The 16,303-nt window shown below is 37.1% G+C and overlaps 1 protein-coding gene across 2 annotated transcripts in view; it reads left to right on the forward strand.

The window, feature by feature from the left end:
* The window catches only part of NCBP1 (nuclear cap binding protein subunit 1), a 39,506-nt gene that overhangs the window by 10,668 nt on the left and 12,535 nt on the right, over positions 1-16,303 (forward strand). Inside the window, exons 4-15 of one of the 2 annotated variants that reach the window (XM_055427099.2) lie at positions 489-645; positions 2,641-2,748; positions 3,099-3,220; positions 4,149-4,218; positions 4,657-4,872; positions 8,403-8,500; positions 9,218-9,281; positions 10,841-10,951; positions 11,662-11,726; positions 13,243-13,305; positions 13,537-13,611; positions 15,498-15,601. In XM_055427099.2, coding sequence (XP_055283074.1) covers positions 489-645; positions 2,641-2,748; positions 3,099-3,220; positions 4,149-4,218; positions 4,657-4,872; positions 8,403-8,500; positions 9,218-9,281; positions 10,841-10,951; positions 11,662-11,726; positions 13,243-13,305; positions 13,537-13,611; positions 15,498-15,601 — 1,253 coding nt within the window. Of the gene's footprint in view, positions 1-488; positions 646-2,640; positions 2,749-3,098; positions 3,221-4,148; positions 4,219-4,656; positions 4,873-8,402; positions 8,501-9,217; positions 9,282-10,840; positions 10,952-11,661; positions 11,727-13,242; positions 13,306-13,536; positions 13,612-15,497; positions 15,602-16,303 lie in introns of those variants that run through there. The other variant, XM_088837997.1, reaches the window with a different exon arrangement.

A 16,303-nucleotide genomic window follows, 5' to 3' on the forward strand; every position in this document is an offset into this window, starting at 1 on the left:
TCCGTCTAAGAAACTAATGTTTCTCAAAGTGGAATTCTGATCCCATGACATTTGATCAGCTGAGTTTAGAAATGTTGATTGCTCTGTCTCCCCCTTAATGATTCTGTATTTAAAAAACTTGTTTCATTCAACAATTCTCAGGTATTTTACCACAGAAACCATTTTCTGTAAATCTGCCATTCGATTCCACTAAGCATATTGGAAGAAAAGCTAGTCTAGAGTTTTATCTATTTTAGTTTGATGACTTCACAGAGTGTTTTATTTTCTTAACTCTAGGATTAACTGATAGAATCAAAGTGAAAAAATTGAGGTAGCTCTGTCTACAACTCTTCTCAATATTTATGCCTTTTTCGAAGGTTTAAAAATAATAGTTAAATGTAATGCTGTTCTAAAGTTAATAAAATGATTAAAAAATTATATAGTATAAAAGTCAGCAACTTAACGTTGTTGTGTTTGGATCTTCTTGTCGTACTGGCTTCTGAAATCAGCGCACGTCTGTTACCTGAGAAGTTGACCATTTATACAACATTAGTTGGACTACTGAATGCCAGGAATTACAACTTTGGTGGAGAATTTGTAGAAGCCATGATTCGCCAGCTGAAAGAATCATTGAAATCAAACAATTATAATGAAGCTGTATATTTGGTAAGTTTTTGACTTGGGAGGTTTTTGGTATGTTGTGATCTTAGTGTCGGAATGGAGGAGAGAGGTGAGCTACAACCGAATAACTTATCTTTTCCCTTGGAATACAGTTCTCCACTCACCATAACAGCTGCCCTTTTGAAACCATTCTTCTTAAAGATACAGAGCTCATTTCAAATCCAGTGACACAGCTTCTTTTAACTCTAAATCCAGGTTGACCTCCTTATAATAAATGATGCTTTACACTTCTTAGCTCTTGGTTTCTGCTGCACCACTTTTTTCAGGACATCATGCTGCCACCTGTGTTGTATTTCTCAGGCTCCTTTTTCTGGGTCAGCTTCCTCTGCCCCTTTTAAATTTCTGTGTTTCTCAGAATTCTGTCCTCACTTCACTTTTTTTCAAACATTATCTCTTAAAACATTCCCATTCTCTCTCATAGCTTTGTAAACTACCTTTATTTTGATGACCCTCCCCCCCCGACTATAGTTTTAACTCCTGCTTCAACGTTTCTCCTGAGTTCCAGACCTATGTTCCAGATACTTCCTAGATAGCCCTAAGGTATCTTGCCTGAAAGTTTGTCCCTAAATTAATACATTATTCATACCTCCTTTTCTCAGCCCTCACCCCAACCCACACAAGTGGCTGGTATTTACTGGATAGCTGCCCCAAAACCTGAGCATTGATTTTTGTCTTCCCTTTGCCCCGTCATACTCTAAGCAGCCCCCAAACCCTGTCAGTTCTAGCTCATAAATTTCTCTCCAGTCCGTCCCTTCTCCTCTGTCTCCAGGGCCTCTAGTATAGTTCCTAAATGGAAATGGAATTAAGCCTTATTAATATGTAACATACAGACTGACAGCCTCATTAATATGTGTAGACAGTGGGCCTCTGTATTACATGTGCATGTTGAAGGTAAGTGATCAAATTCTTTTCTACTGAGTATACAGTCAAAAGAGTTGGACACTGATTAGGCTGTAAGATTAAGTTCAGACTTCATTAAGCTTGACCCGTCATGCTTGCCCCTGTCTGTTTCTCTTTGCCTTCCATATATTTCTAACTCTACCAGAATTACTTGTGGGTCCCTGAACACACCTTGTTTTTGAACCTCTCTGTTTAGAAGCCTCTCCAGTTGAGGATACTTTACTGATTCTTCGTGACCTAGTTTGATTGTTACCTACTTTATGACGTTTTCCCCTACTCCCTTTACCCCTGTTTCTAGAGCACTTTACCTTCTAGTATAGGAGTCACCCTTTGGGGTCAAGGTTGTGCTCATCCCACTAGTCTGCGAGCTCCCATTTGACAAAGGCTTTAATAGAGCTTAGCAGTGGCACACAAAGGACACTCAGTAAGTTTCTGTTTGTTTCCATTTCTGTGGTCCAATGACAATTTTTCACAACCAAACAAAAAAGATTATTGGTTGTAGTAGCTAGAATATTACAGTTTAGGTTACTAGTCTAGTGGAATTCCCTTGGAGCTTAGCTGGTAAAGAATCCGCCTGCAATGCGGGAGACCTGGGTTCGATCCCTGGGTTGGGAAGATCACCTGGAAAAGGGAAAGGCTACCCACTTCAGTATTCTGGCCTAGAGAATTCCATGGACTGTGTTTGTCCATGGGGTTGCAAAGAGTCGAACACGACTGAGCGACTTTCACTTTGACTTCCTAGGCTAGTATAAATGTAAAGCTGTCCATGTGGATTCCTGTCCTTTATATAGTCTCTTTAACAACTGCGCAGCTCTGCTGTTCCAAAGACTACATGTAAACAAATGAGCGTGGCTGTGTAATAATTGATTTGTGGACACTGAAATTTAATTTCATATAATTTGTATGAATCAAAATATTATTTTGGTTTTTTCCAAGCCTTTACATATCTAAAACACCATTCTTAATTTACAGGTTTCTAAAAAACAGGTAGTGGTCTAGATTTGGTCCTTGGGCAAAATGCTTATTTTATAACTATTTTAAAGGACATTTAGATTTAATAGAAATTGCTTTCCCCAATAGGTCCGTTTTCTATCTGATCTTGTGAATTGTCATGTCATTGCTGCCCCATCAATGGTTGCTATGTTTGAAAATTTTGTAAGTGTAACTCAGGAAGAAGATGTGCCTCAGGTAAGAAAATTCCTTGTGCTGAATCTCATTCATGTGGTATGAGGAATTTTTCACTAATAGCCCTTTAGCAAAAAAAAAAACAACACCAGATTAATAAATATTACATTATAAATTCTTAATATCTGAAAGTTAAGCCAACTGGCATAATGGTTGATCCTCATGACATATGTATATTAGTTAAATGATTCTGCCTGATAAGATTAATATATCTGAAAATGCTCTGAATGAGCCAGATGTCTTCGTTAAGCCCTATTAAATAGTGTCCATAGGATTTCATTCAGGAATAAATATGACGTGAATGAAAATTCACTAGCACCTATCTTAAAGGTACCTTTTAAAAAATTCTTTAGGTGCGGCGGGATTGGTACGTGTATGCATTTCTGTCGTCTTTGCCCTGGGTTGGAAAGGAATTGTATGAAAAGAAAGATGCAGAGATGGACCGAATCTTTGCCAACACTGAAAGCTATCTTAAGTAAGGGCACAGCAGCATGGTAATGGTTTTGTGTCCCCTTAAAGTTTTGCACAGGAAGTTTGGTTTTCTATTAATAGGTATCTCTTTGGATATTGTTAATATCTACATAGTTACAAATAAAGCTGAAGAAGTCCAAAGATAAAAATTTGCTTTCTCATTACACTAAGCTACCTTTCAATATTTTTTAAATGTTTTATATTTTTCAAAAGTTGTAGTTTTATATTTGATAATATATACATGTTTGCAAAAGAAGAATGAAAATAAGAGTGTGAATATTCTAACATTTGAATATATCCTTCCCTTCTTTTATACAAGTGATGGTCCAGTATACAGATTGTTCTTCTATGCACTCTTCCTTTTTCCCCCTTAATACAGTTTGGATTTGTTCTGTAAAATATTTAGCTCTACCTCATTCTTTTAACAGCTGTATGGTATTCGATTCATTTAATGTACCATAATTTCTTTAATTCGGTTCCTGTTGATAGACATTGAGCTTATTGCAAGTCTTTGGCTATTTTAAATTGTATTTCAGTGAATATCTTTGTGCGTATGTCTTTGTGTACATGTGCAAACGTGTTTGTGGGTTATGTGAATTTTTGGAAATGGCATTACTAGGCTGAAGTGTCTTAACAGTTTTAATTTTTGATAGATTGTTTAGTCAGATTGCCTTCCAAAGAGATTATACTCTTCCGGATCTCTTCTAAATTGATTGATTATTTATCAATTAGCCTTCTGCCTGCAGTGCTTTCAAAACTGGTATTTGCCTGCATTTTGGCAATATAATACATTATCAATGATTCTGATATTTGACAATTTGACAGGTTAAAATGTTTCACTCTGTAATTTGCATTTTCTTAATTATGAAAGCAACTGAACATCTTTTCATGTTTTTAAAAACCTAAATGTAGATTTTCATTCTAACCTTTAGAAGACGCCAAAAGACTCACGTTCCCATGTTACAAGTATGGACCGCAGAGAAACCACATCCGCAAGAAGAGGTAAATTGACTTCAGTCTCTTATGATAGATACAAGCACGGTCAGAGTAGATTCTTAATCTCTGACATACTCAATAATCCCATTTGTATACCATAGCTATGTTTTCACACTTCATATCAGGGGTTCAGCTCCTCATAGCCCTAGACATACAGTGTATTTTTAATAAATATTAGAATGTCCTTGGAATGTTCCCTATTCTGTGGGGTTCCAGATATCATAGAGTTGATAATAAGATGTAACAGCCCCAGACAGACTTTGTAAAGTAATTAAAACATGTACAGAAACATAGCACTATTCCTTTGTATTACATTTAATAAGTTAACTTGTTTTTGTATCCTATATTTTAGAAGGTAGTAGATTTTTGGTTTTGTCTAGTCAAAATGTTATTTCACCTAGCCTTCAAATATCTATTAATTGTTAAAAATTAATCTGTCTTTAGTATTTAGATTGCCTCTGGGCCCAGATTCAGAAATTGAAAAAGGATCGCTGGCAGGAGCGGCACATCCTAAGACCTTATCTTGCCTTTGACAGCATCCTGTGTGAAGCACTGCAGCACAACCTTCCTCCGTTCACACCACCTCCTCACACTGAAGACTCGGTGTACCCGATGCCAAGGGTCATCTTCAGAATGTTTGATTACACAGATGATCCTGAGGTATGTACATGACCAGCAAAGGTTTCTTTCAAAGGGCCTGTGTTATGTTGTACTTATGGTTTCATCTTGTTAGAATTATGCCTGCGGGGCATTTTAATTTTCAGTCGTTTATTGTCTGAGAGGGTCAGTGGCAGTGAAGTTAACGTCTGATTCAGTGAATGGTATCACCTCATTATGCAAGAAATCATATTTAGCTTGGATAAATGAAGAGACAGGATGGTGTACAATTGAAAAGTATAGGTTCAAGAGCCAGGTTGGTTTGGGTTTTAATTCCGATTTAGGCATATCCCAACTGTGCGATCTTGAGTGAGTTATTTACCTTAGTTTCCTAAATAGAATAATAATTAGTATATAGCTCACAAAGTTATAATGAGGGTTAAATTATTAATATACACACATAAGGTATATAGAATAATATATGACACATGGTAAGTGCTCAGTAGTGTTTAAAAATCCCAAAGATTAGTATAAACTGACTTTATAGTTCTTCAGTCAGTCAGTTCAGTCGCTCAGTCGTGTCCGACTCTCCGCGACCCCATGAATCACAGCACGCCAGGCCTCCCTGTCCATCACCAACTCCCGGAGTTCACTCAAACTCATGTCCATCGAGTCGGTGATGCCATCCAGCCATCTCAATATATTTTTTATTATGAGGTCAAGTTGTTGATAACCTTTATACTTCAGCAGTTTAAGAAATGTATAATTTTGAGAATAACATTTAGTATAAAAATTTACATTTTAACTATGCTTTACTTTATGCCTTTGTGTTTAAATGACTGTATTAACTTTAATACCCAAGCAGCAAGCATAGTGATCACAGGATTGGTTCTGAATAGAAACTCGCCTCACTAAGGTGCCATGTGGTGGTAGCGGTGTTGTAGTCGTGTCTGACTCTTTATAACCTCGTGGGCTGTAGCCTGCAAGGCTCTCTGTCACACCTGTTGCTTGTATGTTCCAGTCAGCATAGAGCAGAGTTCCTCAGCTTCAGCACAATTGATGTTTGGGGCTGGGAAATCCTTAGTTGTGAGGCTGTCCTATGAATTGTAGGATGCCTAGAATTCTCCTTGGCCTCTACCTTCTAGGTGCCAATAGAGTGTCAGTTGTGACAACCAAAAATATCTCCAGAGACTGCCAGATGTTCCCTTAGGGGCAAAATTGCCCCCGGTTGAGAACCACTGGCCTAAGAACCCATATTACCACCTAAGGTCAAATTTAAGTTTTCTTTCCCCGCCTGCTCTCTTCTATTCTGTGGAAAGTTGCTTTTGATCAGTGAAATTTTAGTGTATGTATACTCTATTTTAGAGTAAATAATTGTTGGGTAATGGGTTAGTTAGTGTTAGTTGCTCAAGTCATGGACTGTAGCCCTGCCAGGTTCATCTGTCTATGGAATTCTTCAGGCAAGAATACTGGAGTGGGTTGCCATTTCCAGGGGATCTTCCCGACCCAGGGTAATCGGTTATAAATACAGAATTATCAACTTGCTACCCACTTGCAGTATTCCATATATAATAAAATGCTTTTAGTCAACTTTATGTAATGGTCTAGTTCAGTTCAGTCGCTCAGTCGTGTCCGACTCTCCACGACCCCATGAATCACAGCACGCCAGGCCTCCCTGTCCATCACCAACTCCCGGAGTTCACTCAAACTCATGTCCACAGTCAGAGATGCCATCCAGCCATCTCATTCTCCGTCGTCCCCTTCTCCTCCTGCCCCCAATCCCTCCCAGCATCAGGGTCTTTTCCAATGAGTAAACTCTTCGCATGAGGTGGCCAAAGTATTGCAGTTTCAGCTTTAGCATCAGTCCCTCCAATGAACATCCAGGATTGATCTCCTTTAGAATGGACTGGTTGGATCTCCTTGCAGTCCAAGGGACTTTCAAGAGTCTTCTCCAACACCACAGTTCAAAAGCATCGATTCTTCGGCGATCAGCTTTCTTCACAGTCCAACTCTCACATCCATACATGGCCACTGGAAAAACCATAGCCTTGACTAGACGGACCTTTGTTGGCAAAGTAATGTCTCTGCTTTTTAATATGCTATCTAGGTTGGTCATAACTTTCCTTCCAAGGAGCAAGCGTCTTTTAATTTCCTGGCTGCAATCAGCATCTGCAGTGATTTTGGAGCCCAAAAAAATAAAGTCTGACACTGTTTCCACTGTTTTTCCGTCTATTTCCCATGAAGTGATGGGACCAGATGCCATGATCTTTGTTTTCTGAATGTTGAGCTTCAAGCCAACCTTTTCACTCTCCTCTTTCACTTTCATCAAGAGGCTTTTGAGTTCCTCTTCACTTTCTGTCATAACGGTGGTGTCATCTGCATATCTGAGGTTATTGATATTTCTGTATATGTAATTAAAAGTCTGCTTTACAATAAGACTATTAGAATCTTTGTGATTGGGTATTTATTTGTGCAAAGGGAACATTAGGACCTCAAAATCTGCCTCTCCTGTACTGTTCGTAATTGGTATTGCCTCTGTGATGTGCCCATCATCCTTTGCCAGAAGAGCATAAATATACAGGCTATCTTAAGAGGATTTGGTTGTTCTGGTCTTTCAAAAAAAAGTTTGTTTTTCTTTTTTAATTAGAAATTGTAAAGTAAAAGTCACCATTAAGAGTCTACAGTGGTGACTAAAAAAGTAAATAAAAATAAACTCATTGAACTGTTTGCTATGCATACTTTTTAAAATTAAACAATACATAGAAGATGTTCTTTAACCTTTTAAAAGACAACAGTGTGGATATCTTTCAACATATACGTGATTTTTTATGTCTACATAGTGTTTTAAATAAAATTTTCCCCCCTCCATGTGTTTATTTTTTTCCAGTTTTATTTTTTAATTTATTTTATTTTTGGCTATGCTTGATCTTGTTGCTGTGCAAGCTTTTCTAGTTGCGGTAAGTGGGGCTTCTCTGTGTTGCAGCGCTTGGGCTTCTCATTGCAGTGGCTTCTCTTGTTGCGGAACTCAGATTCTAGGGCCTGCAGGGTTCGGTAGTTGCAGCGCATACTCAGTAGTTTCCGCCCCTGGGCTCTCGAGCTTGGGCTCAGTGGTTGTGGTGCACAACAGTAGTTGCGGTCTTAGTTGCTCTGCGGCATGTGGGATCTTCCTGAATCAGGGCTCGAACGCATGTCCCATGCGTTAGCAGGTGGATTCTTTACCATTAAGCCACCATGGAAGCCCCCTCTCTGTGTTTTTTATGGAAGTAAACCAGTCTCATTGTTTAAAAAAATAAATCAAGGGCTAATAATACACAAAAAATTATTTAGTTCGCTTCATTTAAGACTTGAGGTGGGCAGAGATAGTAGTATCAGGTAGAAGAAGAAAAACTATAACTGATATTCTAGTTCTCTTGTAGGTGGTGAATGCAGAAATAAAATTTGTTGAAATACAGAGCTTTCACGCTTGTGAACTTTTATCCTCAGCATCCAATATAAAAAGTATCTGGAACATAATAAACTCTCATATATTTTGTTAAATAAATGAAAAATATTTTGTCTGGGTCTGTAGTATATAGCTGTTGTTTTGGTTCCAGGGTCCTGTAATGCCAGGGAGTCATTCAGTGGAAAGATTTGTAATAGAAGAGAATCTTCATTGCATCATTAAGTCCCACTGGAAGGAAAGGAAGACTTGGTAAGATGTCATGGTACTTTTACTAGTGTGGTGAAAAAGTAGCAATCTTGATGATTTAGAAAGAGCAAAATGTATGTTAAGAGTAAGAAAGTCTTCCTCACTAAGACCAACTTCGAAAACACTGGAGTTGCTTTCTGGCAGCACTTCACCTTCAAATAGTACTTTTCTGGATGCTGTATAATACTGTAGTGCTTTATAGTGTTATGCATGTGATGCCTGCTCTTTTATGTGGATATTTGCCATATGTTCTGGATAAATTAATTTGAGTGACAAGTTATTTTGGGGATGAATGTTGCAGGAATAAATGAATACTAATGGTTTTGTTCTGTTTCCTAGTTAGACATCAAGGTTTGGAAAAGTTTATTTTTAATGTTTTCTAAAACCTTGGAAAGTTTCAGTTTGGATTTTAAGACAGAAAGGAATATAGCATTTTGGGGATGGTCTACCATATACAACTTTTTAAGTTAGTAGATCTGAATGTACTTCGTTACTATTATTTACATTCTTTCTGATCTTTCAAGGAGTTGTGGATATACATTAAAGAGTTTCCCTTAAGGTAGAAAAAATAATTCATGTTGTAGTTAGGTGAAGTAACTGAAATCTAGAACATTTCAGAAAATATGTCCTTTATATCTACACACACTGTTTTTGAAACTGCTTATTTGGTTTTTCATATATCTGTGTATACTCACTAAACTTAAATTACACTTTTTATAGTGCTGCACAGCTAGTGAGTTATCCTGGGAAGAACAAGATCCCCTTGAACTACCACATAGTTGAGGTATGCATTCCAGATGGAGCTTGTTTCAAAGTATCAGAATCTTTCTGTTGACTGTAAAGTGTAATCTACTTTTGGCCTTTTGTTATTTTTCTTGCTGCTTGTCAGATAAAGAGGAGATTGCTTTCAGTTTTGGAGCTCTGTTAACCACATTAGTAAAGAGAAAAGTGGTTAAGCCCAGTAACCAAACAAAATTTTGAGTTGCCAATAATTTATCTATATAGTATGTCTTCATTCATGGATAGTTATCATGGATAATGTAAGTTACCTCTAACTCTAGCAGTACATTGTCCACTTAACAGATGTGTGTGTGCGTGCGCATGTCTGTGTGCTCAGTTGTGTCCAGCTCTTAGTGACCCCGTGGACTATAGCCTTCCAGGCCTCCTCTGTGCATGGAATTTTCCAAGCCAGAATACTGGAGTGGGTTGCTATTTCCTTCTCCACGGAACATATGTAAAAGCAGCTTAAATACTTAAAGAATATTATATTCTTTAGGCGGATAACCCATTTTTAACTGTGTTTATCTGGTTTCTTACTACTAGCATACTCTGGACTAGTATATTATTTCCTGTATTACAGGGTAGGGAAATATGAATCCTTATTTATTCTTAGAAATCAAAAGAGCCAATTGTTTTGGAAGTGAAAAGAATAGATAATGCTTTTGATTCCATATTAAGTCATACAGAGGAGGATATTAGTACAGTTGAACACCTTATAGAAATTTATTTCCCAAAAAACAGTATTTTCACTTGACACATGAGTCAAACTGTCAATTATATTATTCCTTTATGCTCAACATAATTGCAGTGTATTATTCACTTTTTATTCATACTATACCAGTGTGAACAGTGGGATAGTGCATCTGTGCACTATAAATAGAATAATGCATCTGTTCTATCTTTACAAAACTTGAGAGCATGCTTAGGCTAATGGATTTCACTCATTGACATGTCAGTTAAAGTGCAAAACTTAAGTCACATTTTAAAATCTGCAAAATGTACAGAAATTCATACAAAAGTGTGGGAGATGGGAGTGAGGAGGAGGAATGCAAACTAGGCTTTAAAAGTCTAGGTATGTGGCCCACAATTATATATGAAGGATGAAAACAAGTTTCTGAACAAGAGCATGGCCAAAATGTCTTGGACTACCAAAAAGGTAGTAACTGTGCAGAATGACTTAACTACCTTCTGATCCCATCCTCAGAGTCTACAAAGGGCTTTTATTCTTATAGAGCTGAAATTCTGATGGGGCTATGAGTCCCTAGTAAACTATACCTCCCTGAATTAACTCTGATACTTTCAAAGTTGAAATTTAATTCTCTGGAAATATCAGCTAAGCATTAATTTTTGCATATTCTTATTGATTGAGTTACAGAGATAAGAAATCTTCATTATGGTGTTCAATCATAGGTCTTTGTGTTTTAAAGAGCATAGTTTTTAAGGTTAAAAAGTTACTTTTTAAAATTATGAATATCATAGAATTTAGAACACTGAGGTCTTTCTAAATAGTAGAAGTGCATGGATAGCTGTTGAATTGAGTGCTGACTCATGATTCCCTTGTAGGTGATCTTTGCAGAGCTGTTTCAGCTTCCAGCACCGCCTCATATCGATGTGATGTACACAACACTTCTCATTGAACTGTGCAAACTTCAACCTGGCTCTCTACCCCAAGTTGTATCCTTTCCTTTGTTTTTAAACGTACTCTGTTTGGCCTGGCTTTGCAAGATTATTAAATATTTCTGCTGGTGGGTTTAAATCACTTCAGGAAAACAGTTTGGCATTTCTTTAAAAGTTAAAAATCACATGTACCATACAATCAGCCACTCTACTCTTTGACTATTTACCTAAGAGTATTAATGTTAATAACTTTATGTGTAACAACCCAAAACTGGAAACTGTCCAAATATCCATCAATACATGAATGGATAAGCCAATCTTGTTACAGTTATACAATGGAATACTACTCAGGTTAAAAAAAACAGATTTTCAATGCAGGTATCAATATGAGTGAATTGTAAAATATTTGTTGAATAAAAGATGCCAAACAAATACGAATGTGTTGTATATGATACCATTTACACAGAATCCTAGAAAATGCAAATAATGTAGTGACAACAGACCAGTATTTGCTTGGGGGCATAAATGGGAAGAAGGGAGGATGGATTATAAGGAGAATGTGGCAATTTTGGAAGTGATGTAAATGTTTATTATCTTGATTTCACAGGTGTATTCAGGTCAGGTGTATTGTATATCATTGATACCTCAAAGATGAGTTACTTGAAAAGAATTACTAGTCATTACATAGACTTCTAGGAAGTGTTGTTTTTTCTATCACAGATTTATTTTCAGAGAGAGCATAGTTTTCCTTATCCTGAGATTCACAGCTTGCACAGGCAACTGAAATGTTATATATGCGTTTGGACACGATGAATACTACATGTGTAGACAGGTATAGTATTGCCCCCCCCCCTTTTTTTTTTAATATTTGGCTGTGGTGGGTCTTAGCTGCTGCATGTGAGATCCAGTTCCCTGACCAGGAATCGAACCCACGTCCCCTACATTAGGAGTGTGGAGTCTTAGCCACTGTACTACCAGGGAAGTCCCTGCCTTATTTCTATAGAGTGTTAGCAGCTTCTACTCCCTGTACTTTATAAAAGCATTTGATCAGAAAAATATTTGCCCTTTTAAGAATTTCCAAGTTGGTTTTTCTTTCTTGACTCCTCCAAATAATCCTATATATAATAAAGCTCATACTTGTTGTAATATAGCATTTCACTTTCTAGTCTTAATTTTCAATATGAAATGATACCCATGCTGAAGTTTTCTTTAATTTCATTGCTTGTTTGGTGCTTTGGTATGGTTACACTTTCCCTCTGTAATTAGGTAGGTAAGCTCTTAAAATAGGCTTTTTGCTAATTCATATGTAGAAGCAGAGTCTAATCCTGTATATTTATTATGTTTATATATTATGTATTTGTTTATAGATAGTCTGTTTCTAAAATAATTAGCTTCTCTATAACTACAACTTCAAGACTCAGTTTATACAAAAGACCATATTGGATTTTATAGCTGTGTTAATTGGTATGCCCACTGTTGTCTTTTGGGTGAGATCTTACTGCCTCTGTTAGCAAATATGCTCTCTTACTCTGTCACTTTCCCAAATTAGCTCAGAATAGATAGTGCATATTTTCCACAACCTGTCATGTCCACTGTTCAAATGCAATATTTGAAAACTATCAGAAAAGGCTGCCCTGCGTGTTGACCTATTATCTTGAGTAGCTTTAATGATTGAAATTATAAGGACATAAGGGATATGCTTTAAGGTGTCTGCTGAGGTCTTTCCCAGTCTAATTAATAAACTGCCAGTTGCTCTGGGCATTCCAACTATGCCATTCATTCAGCAAGTATTTACTGGGCTCTTACAAATTTCACAGCATTATATAGTATACTAAAGTGATCCCTATCTAGTTAGAGAGATCAGGGGTGTCTTTAAGAGAAAAAGGGCTTTGATGGTATGTTTTGTTGTTTGTGGTAAAAGGGCATGGTATGATAATGAAAGACTGTGCTTTGGCCCTTGCATTTATAAAATGTTGTTAATCTTTTTTTGCACCTCATAGCTGTTGCATTGTCAATTAAATGGAATAATACATCCCTCAGCAGTTACTGTGAGAATTAAATTAGATAATATATATAAGGTTCTTGATATAAAACAGGCACTTGAGCCATTATCTGTTATTCTCTTGAAAAGGATAGCATTGTTAGGAGGAATGAGATGGGGACTGTTATTTTTTTGAAGTAGAAGATGAGTTGCAGGATTTGCGCAGAGAAGGGTAGGTGGCAGGAGAAAGTAATAGCTGTAGGTAGGGTGAAAATAGGGTCTTATTTGTCTGAAGAATTATGTGAATTCCTGGTATAAACTGCAACCATTCATCCTTTTCCACCCCCACCCCCACTTCTTCGTGTAGGTTTATTAATTGGTTTTCCCATCATCTAAGTAACTTCCAGTTCCGTTGGAGCTGGGAAGATTGGTAAGTAGTGTTATGTATATCTGTCTTTTCTCTACAGTTTACCATTTTAAAAAGTAATATTTAAAACTATAATATAAAAGCAATCTTTTTTGTGATCTGATTTAGTTTTTTATATATATATATATATAAATGAAATAATCTAGGTAAAAGGGAACTATTTGCAGCCTAATTCAAGGTAGATATAGATGCAGATTATGTGTAAGAACTTGTAAAACTGTATTTTGTCATTAGGTCAGATTGTCTTACTCAAGATCCAGAAAGTCCCAAACCAAAGTTTGTAAGAGAAGTTCTAGAAAAATGTATGAGGTAAGTTCTTTGTGTTTTCTCCTTAGCTTAGGTTGTCTCATTTCTGGCGGGGGAGGTTTCCCTTCTCTGAATGTATGTCCAGAATATCATTTTTAAAATCCAAGTACCTATCTTTCTTCCGTTTCAGATTTAGGCTGACAAATCAGGGCAGCAGTGCCATCTGGATTCTGTGTGAATTAAGTAAAAAAATTAATTTTTGTCAAATATACTTTGAAATAATTTCCAATTTTAGGAAAGTTGCCAAAGTAGAACTCTGTATCATGTTCATCTAGATCCCCTAGTTAACATCTTACTACATTTATTCTAATGCCTAGTCCTTTTTCCCTCTGTATAATATCTACCTTTTATATTGTTCTTTTTCTGAACTTTTTGAAAACAAGTTGCAGATATGATGTCTGATAATCCTTGAATAGTCGGTTGTATATTTCCCACAAACAAAAAAACACTTCTCCATGACCATCATACAGCCCTCCAGATCAGGGTGTGAGCTGATACAGTAACACCACTATACAATCCACAGATGCTGCTGAAATTTTGCCAACCATCCCAACAATATTTTTTTCCTTTCTGGTCCAGAATTCTATCCAGGAGCATGTATAGCATTTAATTGTCATTTTCTTCTGATTCCTTCACCTTGAATTGCTATTATTCTTTCTCGTTCCCATCATTGTCAGTTTTAAAGAATGTGGGCCTTACTTTCTTGTGTTGCCTTGGTGCATCCTCATGACTCACGTCTCGCATTGTCCACCACTGAAGATGTTAATCTTGATTGTATGGCCATGTCAGGCTTCTCAACCTGAACCTCCCCATTTTTCCCTTTGTAGTTGATTAATGTTTTGTGGGAAATATCCTGAGGTAACACTCACGTCTCACATCAGATCTCCACTGCAACTCGTACTTTTATTTGCCACCACTATGATGACCCTCAGGTGATGATTCCCTTTTTCCATTATTCTTTCTACATTTACTAGTTGGCTTTCTACTGTAAGAAAGAGCTTTCCTTTTTTTACCTGTTTATTAATTCCTGTGTTTATGTATCAGTAGAGACTATTTCATTCAGTGGATTATAGTTCATTACTGTCATGACCTATTTTGATGCTCAAATTGCCCCTGATTTGTCCATTGGGAGTCCCTTGTACCTTCTGTGCCCCCTTTTTTTTTTTTCCTTTCTTTAATGTTCCCCCTCCATTCATTGAGCATTTCCTTATTTCTGGCACAGATGTTCCAGGCTCTTGTTTCCTTGCCCCTTTCCTGGAATCATCTGTTCATTCAAAGAGAAGAAGTTTCTTTTAGTGGAGCATGGTATTTAAGTAGCAAGGTCTGGACACTTGATGTGTTTATTGCTATTGGGTGTTACTGGTTTTCCACCCTCTAGATGGACAAGAATAGTGAATATATTTATGCACACATATACCCATACATACATAAATCTGTTTTTATATCCACCTGGATGTGTGTATCTTTCCAGTTCCAACCCAACATATCATTTTCCTTCCTAGCCTTCCCCTTTGCCATGATTTCTAAATACCTTGGCAGACATAAACTTGCCTCCCTTAGTCTTGTTAAGTATTTATCTATTACAATATAACCAATCTCCCAACCATACAAACCATTCCCTTCACCTGATCCCACCCTACCATCACCACCTCACATCCTTGGCCACTAGGCTTGTGGACCCACTGGCCCACATCTCGGTACAAACAAGAAGGTTCTGAAGATGTGAGTTCTGGTGTGCCGGCCGAGACAGGAGTTAAAATGACTTGTTGCCCCTTTACTTCTTGCTTGTCAACTGAGTGCAGGGTTGTTGATCTTCTGAGTAAAGATGGATATTACCAAAGAGCGAAACTGATGAATGGTATTTTCTGAGGCTTTTATTTGTATTGTAGGTTGTCTTACCATCAGCGTATATTAGATTTTGTCCCTCCTACCTTCTCAGCTCTATGTCCTGCAAACCCAACCTGCATTTACAAGTATGGAGATGAAAGTAGCAGTAAGTAATGAATCCTCTGTTTTTCAAAGGTACTAATGCAAGTATTAAGTCAGTTATCTAAGGTGGAGAAAGTGAATTATTTCTCTTCTTGGGTTTATATTTTCTCTGTTTGAAACGTGATTTCTCACCAGCCTCTGTTGTTTTATTTGCCCCGTCATAATTTTAAACATTTACTGTGATTTACTTATTACTGTCTTGTAACTGTTTTTAATATTGTTTATAATGTTTTATTCATGACATTTTAAGTGTTCTTAAGTATATAGCAAGATGAATTTATAGCCAGAACTTGCTAAAATCAAAGTATGTGTTTGTCATGGCAATTTTGATTACATGAATTGATTTATCATCTGCTAACAGTACAGGTGTGGGAACACAGGTGCACATAGAGACTATATGTTTTACCTGCAGCATGCCTCTAGTCTAGAAGCAAATTCTTAAACATACTGTTCTTCCTTTTTGGTCGTGTCATTTCTGAGGTTTGCACTGAAAATCAAAGGGGCTGTTTACTTTGATAGGCCATATTGTGCTTTACACTTAGTGGAGGGAAGGTTGTGCACCGGTGAGCAGTGCTAGAGAGGCAGGTGTGGAGTTACCAAGTTAGTCTTTTTACGTGGCCCTGAGCTCAGCTCTTCTGTGAGCCGTCCACTTCATGTTGTGTAGCAGTTCTTTGTATCTTAAAACTCACTCTCTCCCTTGCTTTCT

The sequence above is a fragment of the Moschus berezovskii genome, chromosome 7 (assembly GCF_049115385.1).
Source record: "Moschus berezovskii isolate FMDL1 chromosome 7, NW_MosBer_1.0, whole genome shotgun sequence".
Classification (NCBI taxonomy): domain Eukaryota; kingdom Metazoa; phylum Chordata; class Mammalia; order Artiodactyla; family Moschidae; genus Moschus; species Moschus berezovskii.